At 44.5% G+C, this 16,241-nt stretch overlaps 1 protein-coding gene across 1 annotated transcript in view; it reads right to left on the reverse strand.

Annotated features, from left to right (window-relative positions):
* Positions 1 to 14,982, reverse strand: part of LOC126532230 (signal peptide peptidase-like 2B) — a 42,489-nt gene extending 27,507 nt beyond the window's left edge. The window contains exons 1-5 of the mRNA XM_050179895.2: positions 14,261 to 14,982; positions 9,598 to 9,711; positions 6,076 to 6,258; positions 4,130 to 4,216; positions 2,097 to 2,242 (exon numbers count right to left, since the gene is read on the reverse strand). Coding sequence (XP_050035852.2) covers positions 2,097 to 2,242; positions 4,130 to 4,216; positions 6,076 to 6,258; positions 9,598 to 9,711; positions 14,261 to 14,362 — 632 coding nt within the window. The 5' untranslated portion in view covers positions 14,363 to 14,982. The remainder of the gene's footprint in view (positions 1 to 2,096; positions 2,243 to 4,129; positions 4,217 to 6,075; positions 6,259 to 9,597; positions 9,712 to 14,260) is intronic.
* Between the last annotated feature and the right edge of the window lie 1,259 nt (positions 14,983 to 16,241).

The following is a 16,241-nucleotide window of genomic DNA, read 5'->3' on the forward strand; positions in this document are numbered from 1 at the left end:
TCCCTCGCGACACATTTGCACGGACAATAGTTGTATGCATAGACCAATCTAGGTATTCGTTAAAAAGTATACCAAGAAATTTGTATGATGTAACTCGGTCGATTACTTGATTACGAGGTCTAAATATAACATACTTTGTTTTTTTTATGTTTACTTCTAAACTGTTAATATTAAGCCATTTTGACAGTTCCTGCAGCCAATCGTTAGCCTGATCATATAATGACTTTAAATCCGTGCCGGAAAAGAAAGCGCCACTGTCGTCTGCATATAATGTTAAATGTGGCGTGTGTGGTACATTTACATTATCATTTACATAAATTAGAAAAAGAAGTGGCCCAAGAATTGACCACTGAGGAACGCCGCTTGCTATATGCCCCCATCCTAGATTTGAAGTCATTAATGGCAGTGTATTGAACGCGATATTTAAGGTAGCTTTGAACCAGATCTAAAGCTACTCCTCTAATTCCATGTTTATACAGTTTGTCTAATAATATGTCATGCTTTACCGAGTCAAATGCTTTACGGAAATCAAGGAACAAGCCTAAAGTGAACAGTTTGTGCTCGAAGTTGGCAATAATCTTTTGTTTCCAATAGGGCCGCTTCAGTAGATTTTTGTTTTTGAAAGCCTGCTGCTTAGTTATTATGTTATGTTGAAAAAACTTAGAAAACCTAGAATAGATGGCATGTTCAAAAACTTTTGAGAATATCGGCAAGACTGAGACCAGCCGGTAATTGGCAAGGTCGCCTTTGTCGCCTCCTTTGAAAATTGCTGTCACCCTTGCGATCTTTAGTTTATCAGGAAACGTTCCGGTGCAAAGAATTAAGTTGGATATGTGAGAGAGTGGCCGAACAATGACATGAGAAATCGCTTTTATAGGCTGAGGCTTCATTTCGTCTATGCCACATGCACTATCATTTTTTATTTTCTGCAGGTGGTCATGAATCTCTAGTTCAGTAGCGGAAATGAGGAATATCGACGACACTGCACAGCGCATAATGTATGACGTGCAATCAGTGTTGCTTGTGACGGGGTTCTCAGATATCGCGGCACAACCATGTCTAACAATGCTTAACAGAGCTTTCGCTCGTATAACTAGGTTCAAGCCACGTTGAACCCCAGCCAATTTTTCACTCTGCGACGCAACTCAAATGGTAACCGTAGCGTCGATCAGCTGACTATGACACTATAGAAATGAAACGAAGCAGTATCGGTCAAGCCCTTCGTTGCAGGTCACAACAAACATTGCAGCCTTCACCCTCTTCCGCTAATGTTTGACAGCACCGATAGATAGGATTGAGGGGGCTTTCTTGTACTTTATTTCGAATCCGTGTTCAAAGACGTAGCTTTGTAGCGGAATCTTTAGCCTCTCGTGTTCTGGCCGCGTTTGTAATGCGCGGTGCCTTTTGGTCGACGCGCGAACTTGGTATGCCCCACAGTGCAGTTTAAGCAGACACAAAAGCGAAAAATAATAATAATGAAAGGAATATTCAATCAGCACAACAAAAAATCTTGCACACATTTGCTTCAGTTAAATTTCAGAGTTAGTGAAGCTTAGTGTAAATATCGATGGACATATCAATGAGGCACGTCTGCATGAATTTGCACATTAGAAACACTGCTGCGTGGCACAAATCCCGGAACGATGTGCTGGCAGCGAGATTGGTTAACGATGTCGGCCGCATATAAGACGCGAGACAGCACCACCACCCAGGCAACGAAGTAGGTGTTGCTGGATGGAGACTGATACTACGAAAAACTGACATTGGTGAATAAGTCTCCACGCGGCCCATGCGGCCAACAGAAAAAGAAAGCTCAATCGTTTTATTGTTCTTTTCCCAACGAAGGCGCTCATACATGGAACCAGAGATGCGCTAATTTTCGGTCACTAGCGGTGGCACTTAGCTATGACGCAGTCATTTCAGAGACTACGAGTAACAGAGAACTGCTACAGCTTGCTTTATGAAGCAGTTTTCCGGCCATACGCTTGGCTTTTCGGCACCGGCCCGTACGGAGGGCGAATGCATGGGCAGCGCTATGGAGAGAGCTCCCCTTCAATCGTAGTGTGAACCTATTAGACAGAGAAGGGTATACTTACACCTGATGCCTGATGTTTCCCGACCAGTATGAACCAATTCCTACCGAGAAGACTGCGAGAAACCATATTACTAGCAGGCCAGGGTCTACTTCCATGCTTTTGGTGAACAATTTCGCCGGAAATGGCTGCTTCGGTATCATGAGTTTCTGAAAGTGAGAAGAACACCCATAGTCTGCTGAAATTTGGCAGCGCTGTCTGCGAAGCCCGTGGTTTTCGTTCAGATGTGTCAGAGCGTGTACAAACACACGTGACTTAAGATTCAAGCATCTGACAACGTACTTAGGGGCTAAACAAAACTACAAATCGCATATAGCATGTATGTCTCTTATGCTACTCTGCCCTTCAATGACGGCATCAAAGGTTCAATGCACAGATAAAGTGTGTGTAAACTAGTTAGCGCACTTAGCCACCTTGCTTACACACACTGAATCAACAGAAAAGGCTAGTTCGCAATAAGTCATATATTAGCAGTCAGATGTCCACGAACGCCTCTCACTTGCATATGCTATAATTTACAATAAGAATGACTGCTTTCCTCGTACTTGGATTCTGAGGAACGGTTCTCACGTAATGCTTTAAGGCCTGAAACTAAACAGGGAAGCGATTTTGCCATAATGATCTAAAATAATGTTTATTAAGGCGTAATAAAGAGGGAACCTGCGTGGGGCGCTATGAGCAGATGGTGTAGGCACTGGTGAAACTTCCGGCAGCCCCAGGCACTAACAAGTTGGTCATGGCTTACTCACAGAGAAAGCTCATGCGGCGTGTTTGTGGTGCTGTGGTTGGAAAGGGTATACACAGTATTCGGTTTAACACCGATGATTTCTCTTTCGGGGGCACCCGAATTATTCTGACCACCCAGTGTTGTATAACGTGCACCGAAAGCACGGCACATGTTGTTGCCATTCGCCTTATCGACACGTGGTCACCAAGAGTGGGAATCGAATCCACGGCCACAACGCTGTGGCAACTCAGAGGCCGCACTGGGTGGATGAGCACAGAGAATAAGCTGAAGCTGGTGTTTGCCAATGTGCTCTCAAAACTTCGGATTAGTTCAGAATATTTGTGTCACGTCATATATTTAAAAGTTGTCGAATACATCACTTTTAATCAAATGCGAATATTTAACGGGTACTATCTGATTATAAGAAATTTTGACGTCAGAGAAGCGTTTGCTTCGAGTATTGTTGCGCCTCATGCCCCACGCAAGGTAGTTCAATTTGCATAAAAACGCAGAAGTAATTTTAATCAAACAACAAACGTTTCATCGAAACAAAGACGGTACCGGGCAAGAAAGAAAGCTTCTCGTGACATCAGTGGTGACGCTACAACAAGCGCAGATGGTTAACAAGAGGATAATATAATGGCGTCATGAGATAACGTGTTCAACTAAAATAAATTCTAAATGTTTTTGTAACTCATGTTTTTCTGCGGGAAAGATAAAAACTCGCTATATAAAAGCTACGTTACTGCCATCGATTATTCATTGGTCGTTGCATTTTTCCATTACGTGATTTACAACGAGTGTATCACTACACGAAAATGATGCCGCTATCATCCTAAACGCTGGCTACAAGACTAAAGGTATGCGAGAGAAGAAGGAAGACATACAGAACGAAGCGCTGACTAAATTAGAGGGCTAATTATCACATTTGTGGTGCCCCGAACCTTGATTACACGTGTCAATATTCGCCTTCCTTGCTTTAAATATCTTGTCTTATTTAATCTGTTTCTTTTTTGACCGCCAAACGGCGTGTGAAAGCTTTAAATTTGGTGTTTTTTCTTAATAAGCTTCATTCGAAAGTCGGCGCATCGTCATGTTTCTTTTACTTTGCATTCCTCTCTAGCTATGTTTCAATCATGTCAGCCCGCAAAATCTTCGATCCGTCCTACTTTTATACTAGCTAGAAGCCATCGTCACCATCGATATACTTCCTCCGTCTTCTCGGGGTGAACAGCGGTAACTCAAGCTCACGTCGAGCAAAAGAAACCAGGGAAGCAAATTGTTCGTAGCAGGCACGATACACACGTACCTTAAGCAACTGAGCCGATTTGTTTGCTGCAAATATGAGCACCAGGTCCGTCACAGACGAAGACGTCTTCTCGACAGTAATATCATTCTGCATATGGAAGAAAGACAAAGCCAGATTCAGTGAATATTCTTGAATGAGTATGTATAAAACTAAAACTTTGTACGTATAGTGTTCACTCTTCCTGAAGTAAAAAAGAACATAAATGGACGTGTGGTATCTGAAATCTGCAACACAATGCAACGTCATTTTATCATGCACATTTCAACTGTGATAATTCTTCACAAAGCAATAACTTTCAAGTGTTCTTGCAACGAATATTCCTCACAGCACGCAGCTAGAACAGGCCGTTAGTTCTAGAAATATCGAGCGCAAGCAGCAAATAGCCAGCGCTGTGTAGGTCTATAGTATCGACAATGTCCCAGATTTCGCACTGTCTACTGCTACCTTAGCGTAATGTACAAGGTCTTAGAACTAAAGTAACAATAATTTTAATAAAAGACTATGCTAGCTATGCAAGATCTGCTTGCACAGGTGAAGACAACTTCACTTTGTTTGATTCTCCCGGAACGCTCTCGTTTCAAGATATTCATCATCAAATTTGACACTGACCCGACCAATTTCGCATTCAGTGGCATGGCCCCCGTTATGACGTAGCTTACTGCGTGTGGCATATCGTTTGCAAGCTGGTCAGAGCTGACAACAACTGCAATATTGTTATCGGCTGGTGAAGACAAGCAACGACTGACTTTTTCCCATTTCCTCAGGTTGACATTCCCTCACGGCTTGATGTTGCGTTAAAATCCATGTTCCTTGAGTGCGAAATTAGCTGAATGAGTGTAGTATTCGATTCTGAATATCTCGGAACAGCAGCGCTCCAGGAGGACCAAACAAAGTGAAATCGTCTTCGAATATGATTGTCTTGACGTTTCAGACAAACATATATCCTAATCTTGATAGCAAAAAGTTCATTAACAAGTTCGTGTTAAGCATTCGCTCGATAACTAAGTGTTTGTGAATATTGTGCCTGTCAGCGCACATAAACCGCCTGTGCAAGCAGAATTTGCGTAGTTAGCATCGCGTATTTATTAAAATTACTGTTAGTTTAACTTGGAACACCCTGTATAACCGTCGTTCCAATTCACTGCACCGTTACAAATATGCTATTTTTTGTTTCCTTATCGCTCCCGGCCAAGGCGGCCACATTTCGATGGGGGCGAAATGCGAAAACACCCGTGTACTTAGATTTAGGTGTACGTTAAAGAACCTCTGGTGGTCTAAATTTCCGGAGTCCTGCACTACGGCGTGCCCCATAATCAGAAAGTGGTTTTGGCACGTGAGACCCCATAATTTAATTTTTAATTTTCCTTATCGCTATCAATGAAATGATAAATCAGGGAAGAGTGAGCAAGGAAAACAGCACGCAGCAACCTAATTCAGGACCTCGAGTAAATAAATAAATAAATAAATAAATAAATAAATAAGTTCAATGTCGTTGTTTGCCAACGGACTGCACGAACCTAAAGGCTAGTGCAATACAGCGGTGCAGGAACTCACGCTGAAAAATAGAGATAGGTACCACAGATGCAGCACAATGCAAACATAAATAACAATAGGTGATGCCAAACACCTTTCGACTACTTGCGAAAAATTTGGCAAATATCACCTACCTCGCAGATTGAGGAGGACTTATATATAGGCATGGTCGCATCTGCATTATAGAAGTAAGAAAGTCCTCTATTTTTCTTATTTGTGAAAACCAACAAATACTCGGACACCAAAGCGAAAATATCATCAAAAGGCCATCGATATCTCGCCAGTAGCTTTATCAAAATGCCTAGTCTACTTCAACTTGTTAAAGTACTGAATAAGTTTTGCAATAGCGAGAAAAAAATAATGTTGCTATAATCTTACATTCACTCGATACCGCACCGTTCCCCCACACTTACGAGCTTATTCGAGGAAAGCGCAATTATGAGGGCGTAAGCTCTGGCATCCTTGTATATCTGCATGGCTTTTTCCAGGGTGCAGTTGCCGGTGTCTTGAATGAGGACCACTTTTTCCTTGAGGTCGATTCCATATGGCTTATCACAGCTGCTCTGGCTTGTAAAGCTTATCACCTGGAGCACCTCCTGAAAAAATCGGGATCATGTCTGTCTTGTTCCGTTAAGTCGTGAGAATGGACGGATTATTGTCGAAGCTGAAAACGATATTAGGGGTGCTAGCATTAGGACTGACGAAGTGGGCAAAAGTGTGTATGTGAAGTGCAACACACATACACAAACACGCACACTCACACGCGCGCTCTCACGCGCACAAACACGCACACTCACAAGCACGCAAACACTTACACGCAGAAGAACACTCACACTCACACACAACACGCACACGAACACACGCACAGACTCTTGCACTCACACTCACACAAACACGCACATGAACATGCACATGAACTCACACGAACACGCACACTCACACAAACGCTCACGCGCACACTCACACTCACACGCACTCACGCGCCCACGAGCACGCAGATGCACACGCACACTCATACGCATACACAAACTCACACGCAGGCGCATACGCCCACTCACGCGCAAGAACGCGCACGCACGCTCACACGAATACCACGCGCATACCACACGCACACTGCACGCGCACACACAGTGTAGCCCTACTATAGAGCTATAGCATGAGCGAGGAAAAGGAAATTCGCATAAATAATACCAACTTCAGGCATATTGTTTAGTTTTGGAACGAAGGCATCGTCTGTTGGGCTAATAGCGGACTGACCAAACACGGGTGAGGAATAAGAACAGTTTAGCCTTTACTTATAAGGCCATCATGAATGATACCACCTTTATATCTCAAGGGTGATTCACAATTATCTTCCCATAACGCCTAACTTGTTTCCATATATGTTTAGTGTCAGAAACTAGCCCCACCTTGAGATTAGGGGAGTAGAGTTTTTTAAACCGATGCCGACAGGTAATTAAAGTCACATTTTATTTTTTTTAACTCAGTTGATTTTTAGCCGACTTAGTTATTTTATAGTTGCAGTACGGGCGTTTCATTTTGCAAAGCATAGTTCTTGTAGAGTACGAGTTCATTCATCCTACAAGATTTTGACTGGGTGGTACGTCATGTATGTATGGACATTTGATGTAATGGAAGTCTTACAGATAAGCAAGTCAAGGATATGGCCAGCTCGGTCATTACGGGGCGCCTCATCAACATATTGTTTGAATGCGTATTCATCCAGTAAATAAAAACAAGCGTGGAATACAAGCTTCCTCCCACAGCGCCTCTAGGACAGCTGGATGACTGAACATCCCTACTATTATCACATGATTACATTTAATAGCTCAAACTACCTTTATGTATTCGTTTATCAGACGGACAGGGAGGACGGTAAAATGACTCTAAAACAATGCATTTTTCATTGGACATCTGTAGTTTACAAAAGACGCATTCACAATCTACGACAGCAAAATCTGTGCACACTAAGTGCCGCGTACACAATTATGTATGCCAAGAAAGCGCGTCAACAGCAAAACCACTGATGCAGGTAATGATTTTTAAAATGTTTCGCACACATCTTAAAACTCTTCTGCTTGGAATCGTGCTGCAGGTTTGAAACCCGGCAGCAAAATGTTTTAGTGAAACAAGTGGTAAATTAGACGGTTATGTGTCTTTTCTCAGTGTGAGTATGTCGTTATATGTAGTGGGTTCATTTCTTTAATTGGCTTTCACAGTGTATTGCCCTGTGAATAATGTTCAAGTGCCTGGATAGGTGCTTTTCAAGCCTGCTAGACATCGTTAAGAACGGCCCACTGAGATGCAAGTTTTGCCAGCCAGTTGCGACACCGGCGGCAACCTTTTCTTGGAACGCCACCGTTACGCTCTATCCTCGTCGCCATTGTGACTAAACGCACTCGGCGGACCAACTATTGTTACTGAGCCCGCCAACCCCAACCTGGTCTGCTGCGAGCGCGGGAGTGCCCACGGGAACGTCTACTGAGGCCTCTTCCCACGCGCCGTTCGAGACGCAAGACAATGGGCTACCGGCTACGCTGCGGGGGTCAGCTCGGGGAATAGGAGACACCTCTCCTGACACAAGCCCCGAGCTCTACGAAGTCCGGCTGACCTCGGTTGAGGACCATGAACCTCTCGCAAAGAAGTGTGTGTGTGAGTGTGTGTGTGTAAACCGTCCCGCAGAGAGGCGACTTGTTTACGATGACTGGACGGCCGTTTCCGTCGCCTGAGTATCGGGGGGGGGGGAGGGGGCGAGTGTTTATAAACCGCTGTTGTGCGGATGCTCAGTGCACTCTTTCTCAAGCAGTCATGTTAGACTGATGTACTCTCTCAAGCAGTCATGTTAGACTGATGCACTCTCTCAAGCAGTCATGTTCGACTGATGCACTCTCTCAAGCAGTCATGTTAGACTGATGCTCTTTCTCAAGCAGTCATGTTAGACTGATGCTCTTTCTCAAGCAGTCATGTTAGACTGAGGTACTTTCTCTCGCAGTCATGCTAGACTGATGTAGATACTGTAAATAAACCCATATTCCTCGTTCTCGATGAGAAGCAGTCCTTCCCTTCATCAACGTCCTGAGCGTGGATAAGTTGGACGACGGCATGGGCCAGCTACCTTCTAATTCATGCCGGACTCCAATCTTGACAACTGGTCACGAACGGTGAGATTGAGCCCCCAATCCTGACAACATGAAGTAGTTCTTATATTTAATGTTCCTGTAGTGAGTTTTCGCATGAAGTCCATATTCTGTAAGCATAACAAAACTCACTAAAAATTGAAAATTCTAAATTTATTCTGCAGCTGTAAGCTTTATACTATTCTAAAGATGCGGTGAAAGTAAGTTTCAACAGAATTCATTGGTGCATGAAAGGGCTAGTAATGCCTATTATGTATACTAAAACAAACACACCACCAGAATGCCTCCCGTGTACTTAGATTTAGGTGCACGTTAAAGAAACCCAGGTGGTCAAAATTTCCGGAGTCCTCCACTACGGCGTGCCTCATAATCAGAAAGTGGTTTTAGCACGTAAAATCCCATAATTAACTTATTAACCACAAGGTGTGGCACGATAACGCCTGAAGCACTGATAGTCCGATGAAAACACTTCCGCATTGAAGACATACGGGTCAAGCCATGGATCTGCGCCTACCACAATGGTTAGTTTTATGGATCAAAGGAAGCGAAAACCATGCACTGGGTTACCCATTAGCGATTAATAGCGAAAATGCAAACTGGTGGCACCACAATTCAGGGTTGCATTGACGCAGGGCGGCATTGAGGCAGGCAGTGTGAAGTGCTTTCAAATTACATTAGGTTGTTTTAACACTAAACACTCTATCGTCTCTACACTTTATACGCAAGTCATAAGTTAATCGTATAGGGTTGCCTGCGATCACAAAAGAAAGTAAACGAAAAAGGCGATGAGACTCTCACCGCAGCATCTGGACCATCCGGCAGCTCTTTGAACTCTGGGTAGTACGACATGCACAACTGGACTGGATGCTCGCTAGGTGTAATTAGGGACACCACAGCGATTTCTTGAGCGCCCTGTAAGGTGAACGTTTTCGCTACAAAACATCAGTTACGCACTTGATACCACTTTGCTGACGTTGAGTGCTTCTGTTTTCCGAATAAAGCTTTCATGTAGCCTCACGAGCTAACAAATATCATAGAGGTAACGTGATGAGTTGCCTCTTTATTCCAGCTTTCATTTGGGTGCAAGAGAACGAAGTATGCATCGGGAGGTCCTGCCTTCAAAGTTCGTAATCTTTGTGAAAAATTACGTCTACTGGCGAGCAAGAACTTATCGAAAGATGTTTCAGGAGTGAAAAATGGCTATATTTTATCACTTTGATGCTGTCGAGTTGGTGAAAATATGGATTTTGCTTATAAAAAAGCATAAACATTACTGTACTTGAGATAATCACTCACCGAAACATGAGTGAACGGCAGCACAGGGCAGTCGGTTGTCCCTATGCCCTCTTTATGTCTACTATTAAGGCCGCTTAGCTTCATTTTGGAAATGTGTCGATGCTCCACGCCAGCAGCACAATCTCATTTATACATTTATACATATATACTTAAAAACACTTCCTGTACTGAACGTGTGCCACCACGTGAATGATTACTAGGTGGTACTGGGACAAGTGCGAATTCATAAAAGTGAAGAGGCTGTAAAGATGTCTTGGTTTTTGCGCATTGTTCTGAAAGTCGGAAGTTCATGCACAAGCTGCCTGCCGACAATCAGCTGTAGTTTTTGTAGTTGTGTCTCCTAATTTGTGCTGGCAGGACCGAACCCGTAGTATTATAGTAAGAAAGGAAAAGCCTGCTCATTCAAACCTCGCAAAAAGAGGGATCGTTCAAAAATGTCCGCACAGTGCCCTTCGGAAGTCTGATCTGCACCAGATGGCACGAAGTATGCTGGTCAAGTGGCACGTTCTAAAAAAGAAAAGAAGCAGGGTATATACCCAAACGAGCTTGTGGTTGCGGGGGCCGAATGCCTCACTAAAGATGTGAGGCGATATGCGACTCAAGAAAAGGAAAAGGCGCAGCGACGCGGCTAGAATTGTACTTGTCCACGCATGTTCATCGGCTTTCCGACCACCTCAAATAATTACACGAGAAGTGCATGGGGCACTTCCGTTCTTTAGTCAGGGTGTAAGCTGGAAAATAAAGTGCCGCAAAATAATAAACCGTGCAGGCAAATCAGCCTATCAAAATAAGGTCATTCCAAGAAATTTGTGGAATATCAAACAGGCCTAAGTGTACAGAAGCATGCTGTTCTGCGGCAAGGCCTATATTAGGATAATGAGACGGTGTCCCAAACTACAATTTTCCTATTCAAATAAGTAACGCATAAATGCTTTTTGAAACCGCCGCTTGACCAATTTGAATAAAACTTGTTGCATTGGAAAGAAAAAGTTAAATACCAGTTTCACTAGGTGGCATAACTTTGATGTAGGGCCTGGATAAATTTGCCGAAAATTCCTGACAGCTGGTAAGCTTCAAAACTACTGAAGTACGGAATTTACAAATCCATGACCCACCAATGAAAATACATATCGCAGTTCCGTAAACTGCGCCTGTTAGAGAATCTAAAGCACACAAATATAAGATATGAATTGGCGGCTTACATGAAATCCTTATAATGCTTACAATGATGTTGCAAAAGTCCAACTCACAACTAAGTGGTATAGTTCAGAGCAATGCATAACATAATTTTGCCCGCTTTAGGTATATTACTAGTTGCAGCGTACATAATTGTGATATCACTATTTATTATGGAGTTACGGAGTTGTAAACTTCACACTTGAGCTTACTTTATTTTTTGCAATTTGCAACAAATTTGATTTTAAACAATGACGGCAAAAATAAAAAATCCGCTTCCAACAGTCACTGCACTTTATCTTTCTCTTTTAAATGCAACAAGTCTTCTCAATATCGGTGCTGGTGTTGCTGAGGAAAATGATTCCTCCGTTCCCGTGTATTTCGATATGAGCTCCCGAGCTAAAGCTTCTATTTGCACAGCTGTAAAGACGCAAATGGCGGGACTGTTATCTAGCCGATAAATGCGGCTCCACGTTGCATTTTGCAGCAACGTGTTCTACAAACGTGTGTGTGCGTGTGTGTGTGCGCGCGTGTGCGGGTGCGGGTGCGGGTGCGTGTGCGCGCGTAACAGAAAGTACTGCAAGGATATAGAATACCTACCACGTGTTATGGCTGGCACGCATGTCTGAAGAGTTATCACTGTTTTTAATAATACTTTCGGCGAACATATTTTTTAAAGACTGTTTTTTCTTAGCGAGTTATCCCGATATTTCCGTATCGGGTATGTGTACTTTTAGCCTCTTTCGTGGGCCGATCCGCAAGGTAGTGCAGTCTAAAGATGTGAGCAATCCGACGCTCATCCTATTCCCCTCACGCGAAGGGGGACCCGATGGAGTGCGATGCGCAATGACTCCGCCCCATCCCCACCTCAGCTCACTCACGAAGACATTCTCATTGATCGGCGTCAGCTAGAGGTCTAATCGCCTTCCAACTTTGTTTAAAAAAAAAACATGTTTAACTTTCTTTGAGTGCTAACCGAGATTTCTTGAGTGTCTAACCGTTTTCATGGCCGATCACCAACATAGTGAAGTCTAACACTTAAGAACCGCATGGTCACGGCGGCCGCATTTCGATGGGGGCGAAATGCGAAAACACCCGTGTACTTAGATTTAGGTGCACGTTAAAGAACCCTAGGTGGTCAACATTTCCGGAGTCCTCCACTACGGCGTGCCTCATAATCAGAAAGTGGTTTTGGCACGTAACACCCCATAATCTAATCTGTAACCGCATGGTGGCACGGTGGTGGGGATCGTTCTTGCGCACTAAAAGAATAAATTATGGGATTTTACGTGCCAAAACCACAATCTGATTATGAGGCACGTCGTTGAGGGCATCGAAATTTTGGGCCACCTGAGCTTCTTTAACGTGCACGTAAATCTAAGTACACTTGTGTTTTCGCATTTCGTCCCCATCGAAATACGGCCGCCGTGGCCGGGCGTTCTTGCATACTTCCCTCCTGACAGCTAACATTTCTTAACGCTGTTGTTTAACGCTGCCGTTGAGACGCCGATCCTCTGGATGCACGGAATTCCGAACTGGTCCTTGGGGCAGCATAGCTCGAAGTACGGGTTGGTTCCCGTGTATATCTAAGGCACGGCAGTAAAGGGAGCGTCACCCATAGCACATATAGTGCAATATAGTGCCACGAGCAACCACCTCCGAAAGCGTGGTAAACGCAGTCTTCGATAGCAGCCGGGATTAGCTGCACATAGTCGTTTTTTTTTTCTTCTACGAAGCTGTTAAGGGTTACTCTCCCCACGATCGTGTCCGTGTGTCAACACGAAACTATCATCATCACGATTGGCTCTAGCAGCGTCTTCTTCAACAGCTGGCTCGTTTGCGCCCCTCGGCGCTACCGCGCGAGCGCGCACGTGTCAGTGCTCCCGCGTTCGCAGGAGGAATTAATTAATTAGAAAACACAAAGACTTAACCAATTTTACAGCGAAATTACACCGGAGCTGTTAAGGGCTAGTTCCTCCCGGAATCGTGTCCACGTGTAGACATAAAACTCTCCATACATGAGCCGATCCCGAAGATCGTGCAATACCAGGCCGACCCGCGGCGGAGGTGAAGCAGGCGTTAAGCACTCCCCATACGTGCGGCGATCCCGAAGATAGTGTAATGCCAGGCCTATACCGCGGCGGAGGTACAGTACGCCACTAAGGCGCCCATATACACGGCTTCGCTGGTCATCCTTCTACAAAGAGTGGAAGGGCACTAAGCTTTTTTTTTTATTAATGTGCTTAGAAAGGGAATTTATTTGGAATCTTGACAGCGCTTAGTGCGACAATAGAAATGAAACAACAAAGAGCAGATTATTGATGTAATATGTAACAGCACAAGTGGCCGTAACTTGTAAAACCGGGTACATTAATACCTATAGGCACTTCGGTGCAGTTCACAGCGTTACCTACCACCCCGCTGCTAATGGAGCCAAGCTTGTCCACGTGCTGCCAACATACGCCATCTTTTAAAGCCATAATCCACGCTCCTGATAGTCGCCAGATATTTACAACGTGTCGAATTGGCGATGCAGGCGTCAATAACAACAACTTAATTTATTTTGTAAGTAGAAAATATTTCATTCTGCCGTCATTATCTTTAAGCTAAGATAAGATCGCACAATAAATATGGGCCTTTTATTATCTTAGGTATTTAGAGCGTTACAGCGGCTTTCGTGTAAGTCACTAAAAGTATAAATTTTGGTTTCATTTAATGTGTCCTAAGGCTATAGATTACCATTTTAAGTGATAAGAACGCGTTCTGTACGTTCATATATTTTGTGGAAAGTGTTGTTCCTTTATATCTATTTTATTTTGAACATATTTTTTACTCGCTGCTTCAATATTGGTGTCTTCCCGACTGAACGATGTATTCTATTTCATTTCGCGATAAAATTGAAAGCGGGATCGTTTCGCTGTCGGCTACGTGTTTAAGGGGGAAAATACGCGAAGCAGCAACAAGGCCGTTTCTGCTTGCTCACACTTACCGTCAGAGAGACGAAAGCCAGGCCCACGGCTGCTACGAAGCTCGCAGCCCCGACGCTGGCTTTTCGTGGAGGTCTCGCCGACGCCATTTGCGTAAGATGCATGCACTGTACGCCCTGCTGGTTCGCTCACGAGCCCCGGCAGCACTGCGTCACAGGTGAGCCAACCTGTGCCTGTCTCCACAGCGAGCGATCCGGGGCGTTGTGCCTTGGTTGCGTGGCTTCAAGCATGACAGGCTAGACCGGACGCCGTCGGAATCGAAAGGCGCCGACGACTACAGCCCGCGCCGTTTGTCTCGGCTATCGGCGACGGCCTTGCGTTGAGGGTGTGCTGGTGCCATCGCCGAGTCGGACACAGCCTTTCAGCCGGCTGCTTGACAGTTGCTTCAGCACCTTGTGCGTGTGTGTTACAGGATGGACGCTGCTTAGTGACAGATGGCGCTCGCGACCACGCTCAGTAGGAGCCGTCCGTGGCGCCCTACATCTCAACTGATGATGATGAGCCCTTAAAACAAGAACACTTCTCCAGTAGACGTGCCTATGAAAGAAAAAAAACTGCGAGCCTCTATTGCAATAAATAAGGCTACAACCGCCTGCCGCCGCCATTAGACTGATTTTCTCTTGGTATTTGCCATCCTTTTCACTGTTTGCGCTAACAAGACAGACGGTGACGATAATGAACCCCAGCAGCGGCACATACCCACTTTGGTGCATCGACCAAGAATCGGGCGGCGTTTTCGTTCCAAAGAGAATTTTGAGGGGTATAAGAAGTAAATAAAGACTTCGAAGCTTTGAATGAAGGACTGTAAACGTGAAATCGAGAACAGCCAGACTGGAAAGGTTGGTGATGCGCAACATTTGTCATTTTCCTTGCACCGAAACACTTCTCAGTATTAGAATTAGTATCAACTTTCTTATAAGTTTCATTTCTGAATAAATACGCGTTCCTCATCGTTATAAATGTCAATAAAAAAGGCCCGTACACTGAGGTATCGCTGCACCTTGAAAATTCCTGTGATGATCAAAACCAAACCGGAGTCGTCTACTCCGGCGCCTCTCATCGCCCAAGTTCTTTGTGCTGCGTTTTGTCATCAATTACGAAAGTGCAGCCGACTATTCAATGGTTGTGACTATTAGTATAGATAGAGCAACCAGTACGAGAACAAGGCTGCAGGTTCCGGCGAGTTGGTATTCAATGACGTCATGTTGACATTAGCGCAACTGAGAATGAGTGAAGAAAAATCATTGTGCTGATTCATTGTGCATGTTGGAATTGCTGAATCGAAGGTCTCGTGAAGCGGCTACTTAAATGATACCATACGTACAATGTCTTTATTATCATCATATCGTGTGATATGGTGCAATGTTTATGTTTATGCGCCGTAATCGGTCCCAACTTTCATGTGATGGCATGTTTATGCGCTACACCAGTCACAATCTAAGCTAAAATGGAAACAGCAGTTCATGCGTGTGTACACTGTAATCGACGTCGACGCAGCGATGTCTAGAGGACAAGGGTGTTGTTTCTAAGGAAGAGTGATGAGGACAGATGTACGCTAAGAGAAATACGTCGCGAAAGGCAGGAGTAATGAGGACTATTACTTTTCCCGGTTCTGACACCTGACACCTGTGAATTGCTTTTATATACTGTGCTCTGCCGAACAAGGCAGCGGTAAGTCAGGGCGCGCAGGACAAAAACAGAGGCAAGCCGCAGCGCACCCTACTTTGCTTAGTGGTGCAACGGAAGCACACGACACCACCGGTGACACGACACTGTGCCCGCCCCTTGGTCTTACGTGCTCTGTATTACAGCATTCCTGATCCCTTTGATCATCGAGCCATTAAAATTAAATTATGGGGTTTTACGTGCCAAAACCACTTTCTGATTATGAGGCACGCCGTAGTGAAGGGCTCCGGAAATTTCGACCACCTGGGGTTCTTTAACGTGCACCTAAATCTAAGTAGACGGGTGTTTTCGCATTTC

The sequence above is a fragment of the Dermacentor andersoni genome, chromosome 5 (genome assembly GCF_023375885.2).
Source record: "Dermacentor andersoni chromosome 5, qqDerAnde1_hic_scaffold, whole genome shotgun sequence".
NCBI classification, from domain to species: domain Eukaryota; kingdom Metazoa; phylum Arthropoda; class Arachnida; order Ixodida; family Ixodidae; genus Dermacentor; species Dermacentor andersoni.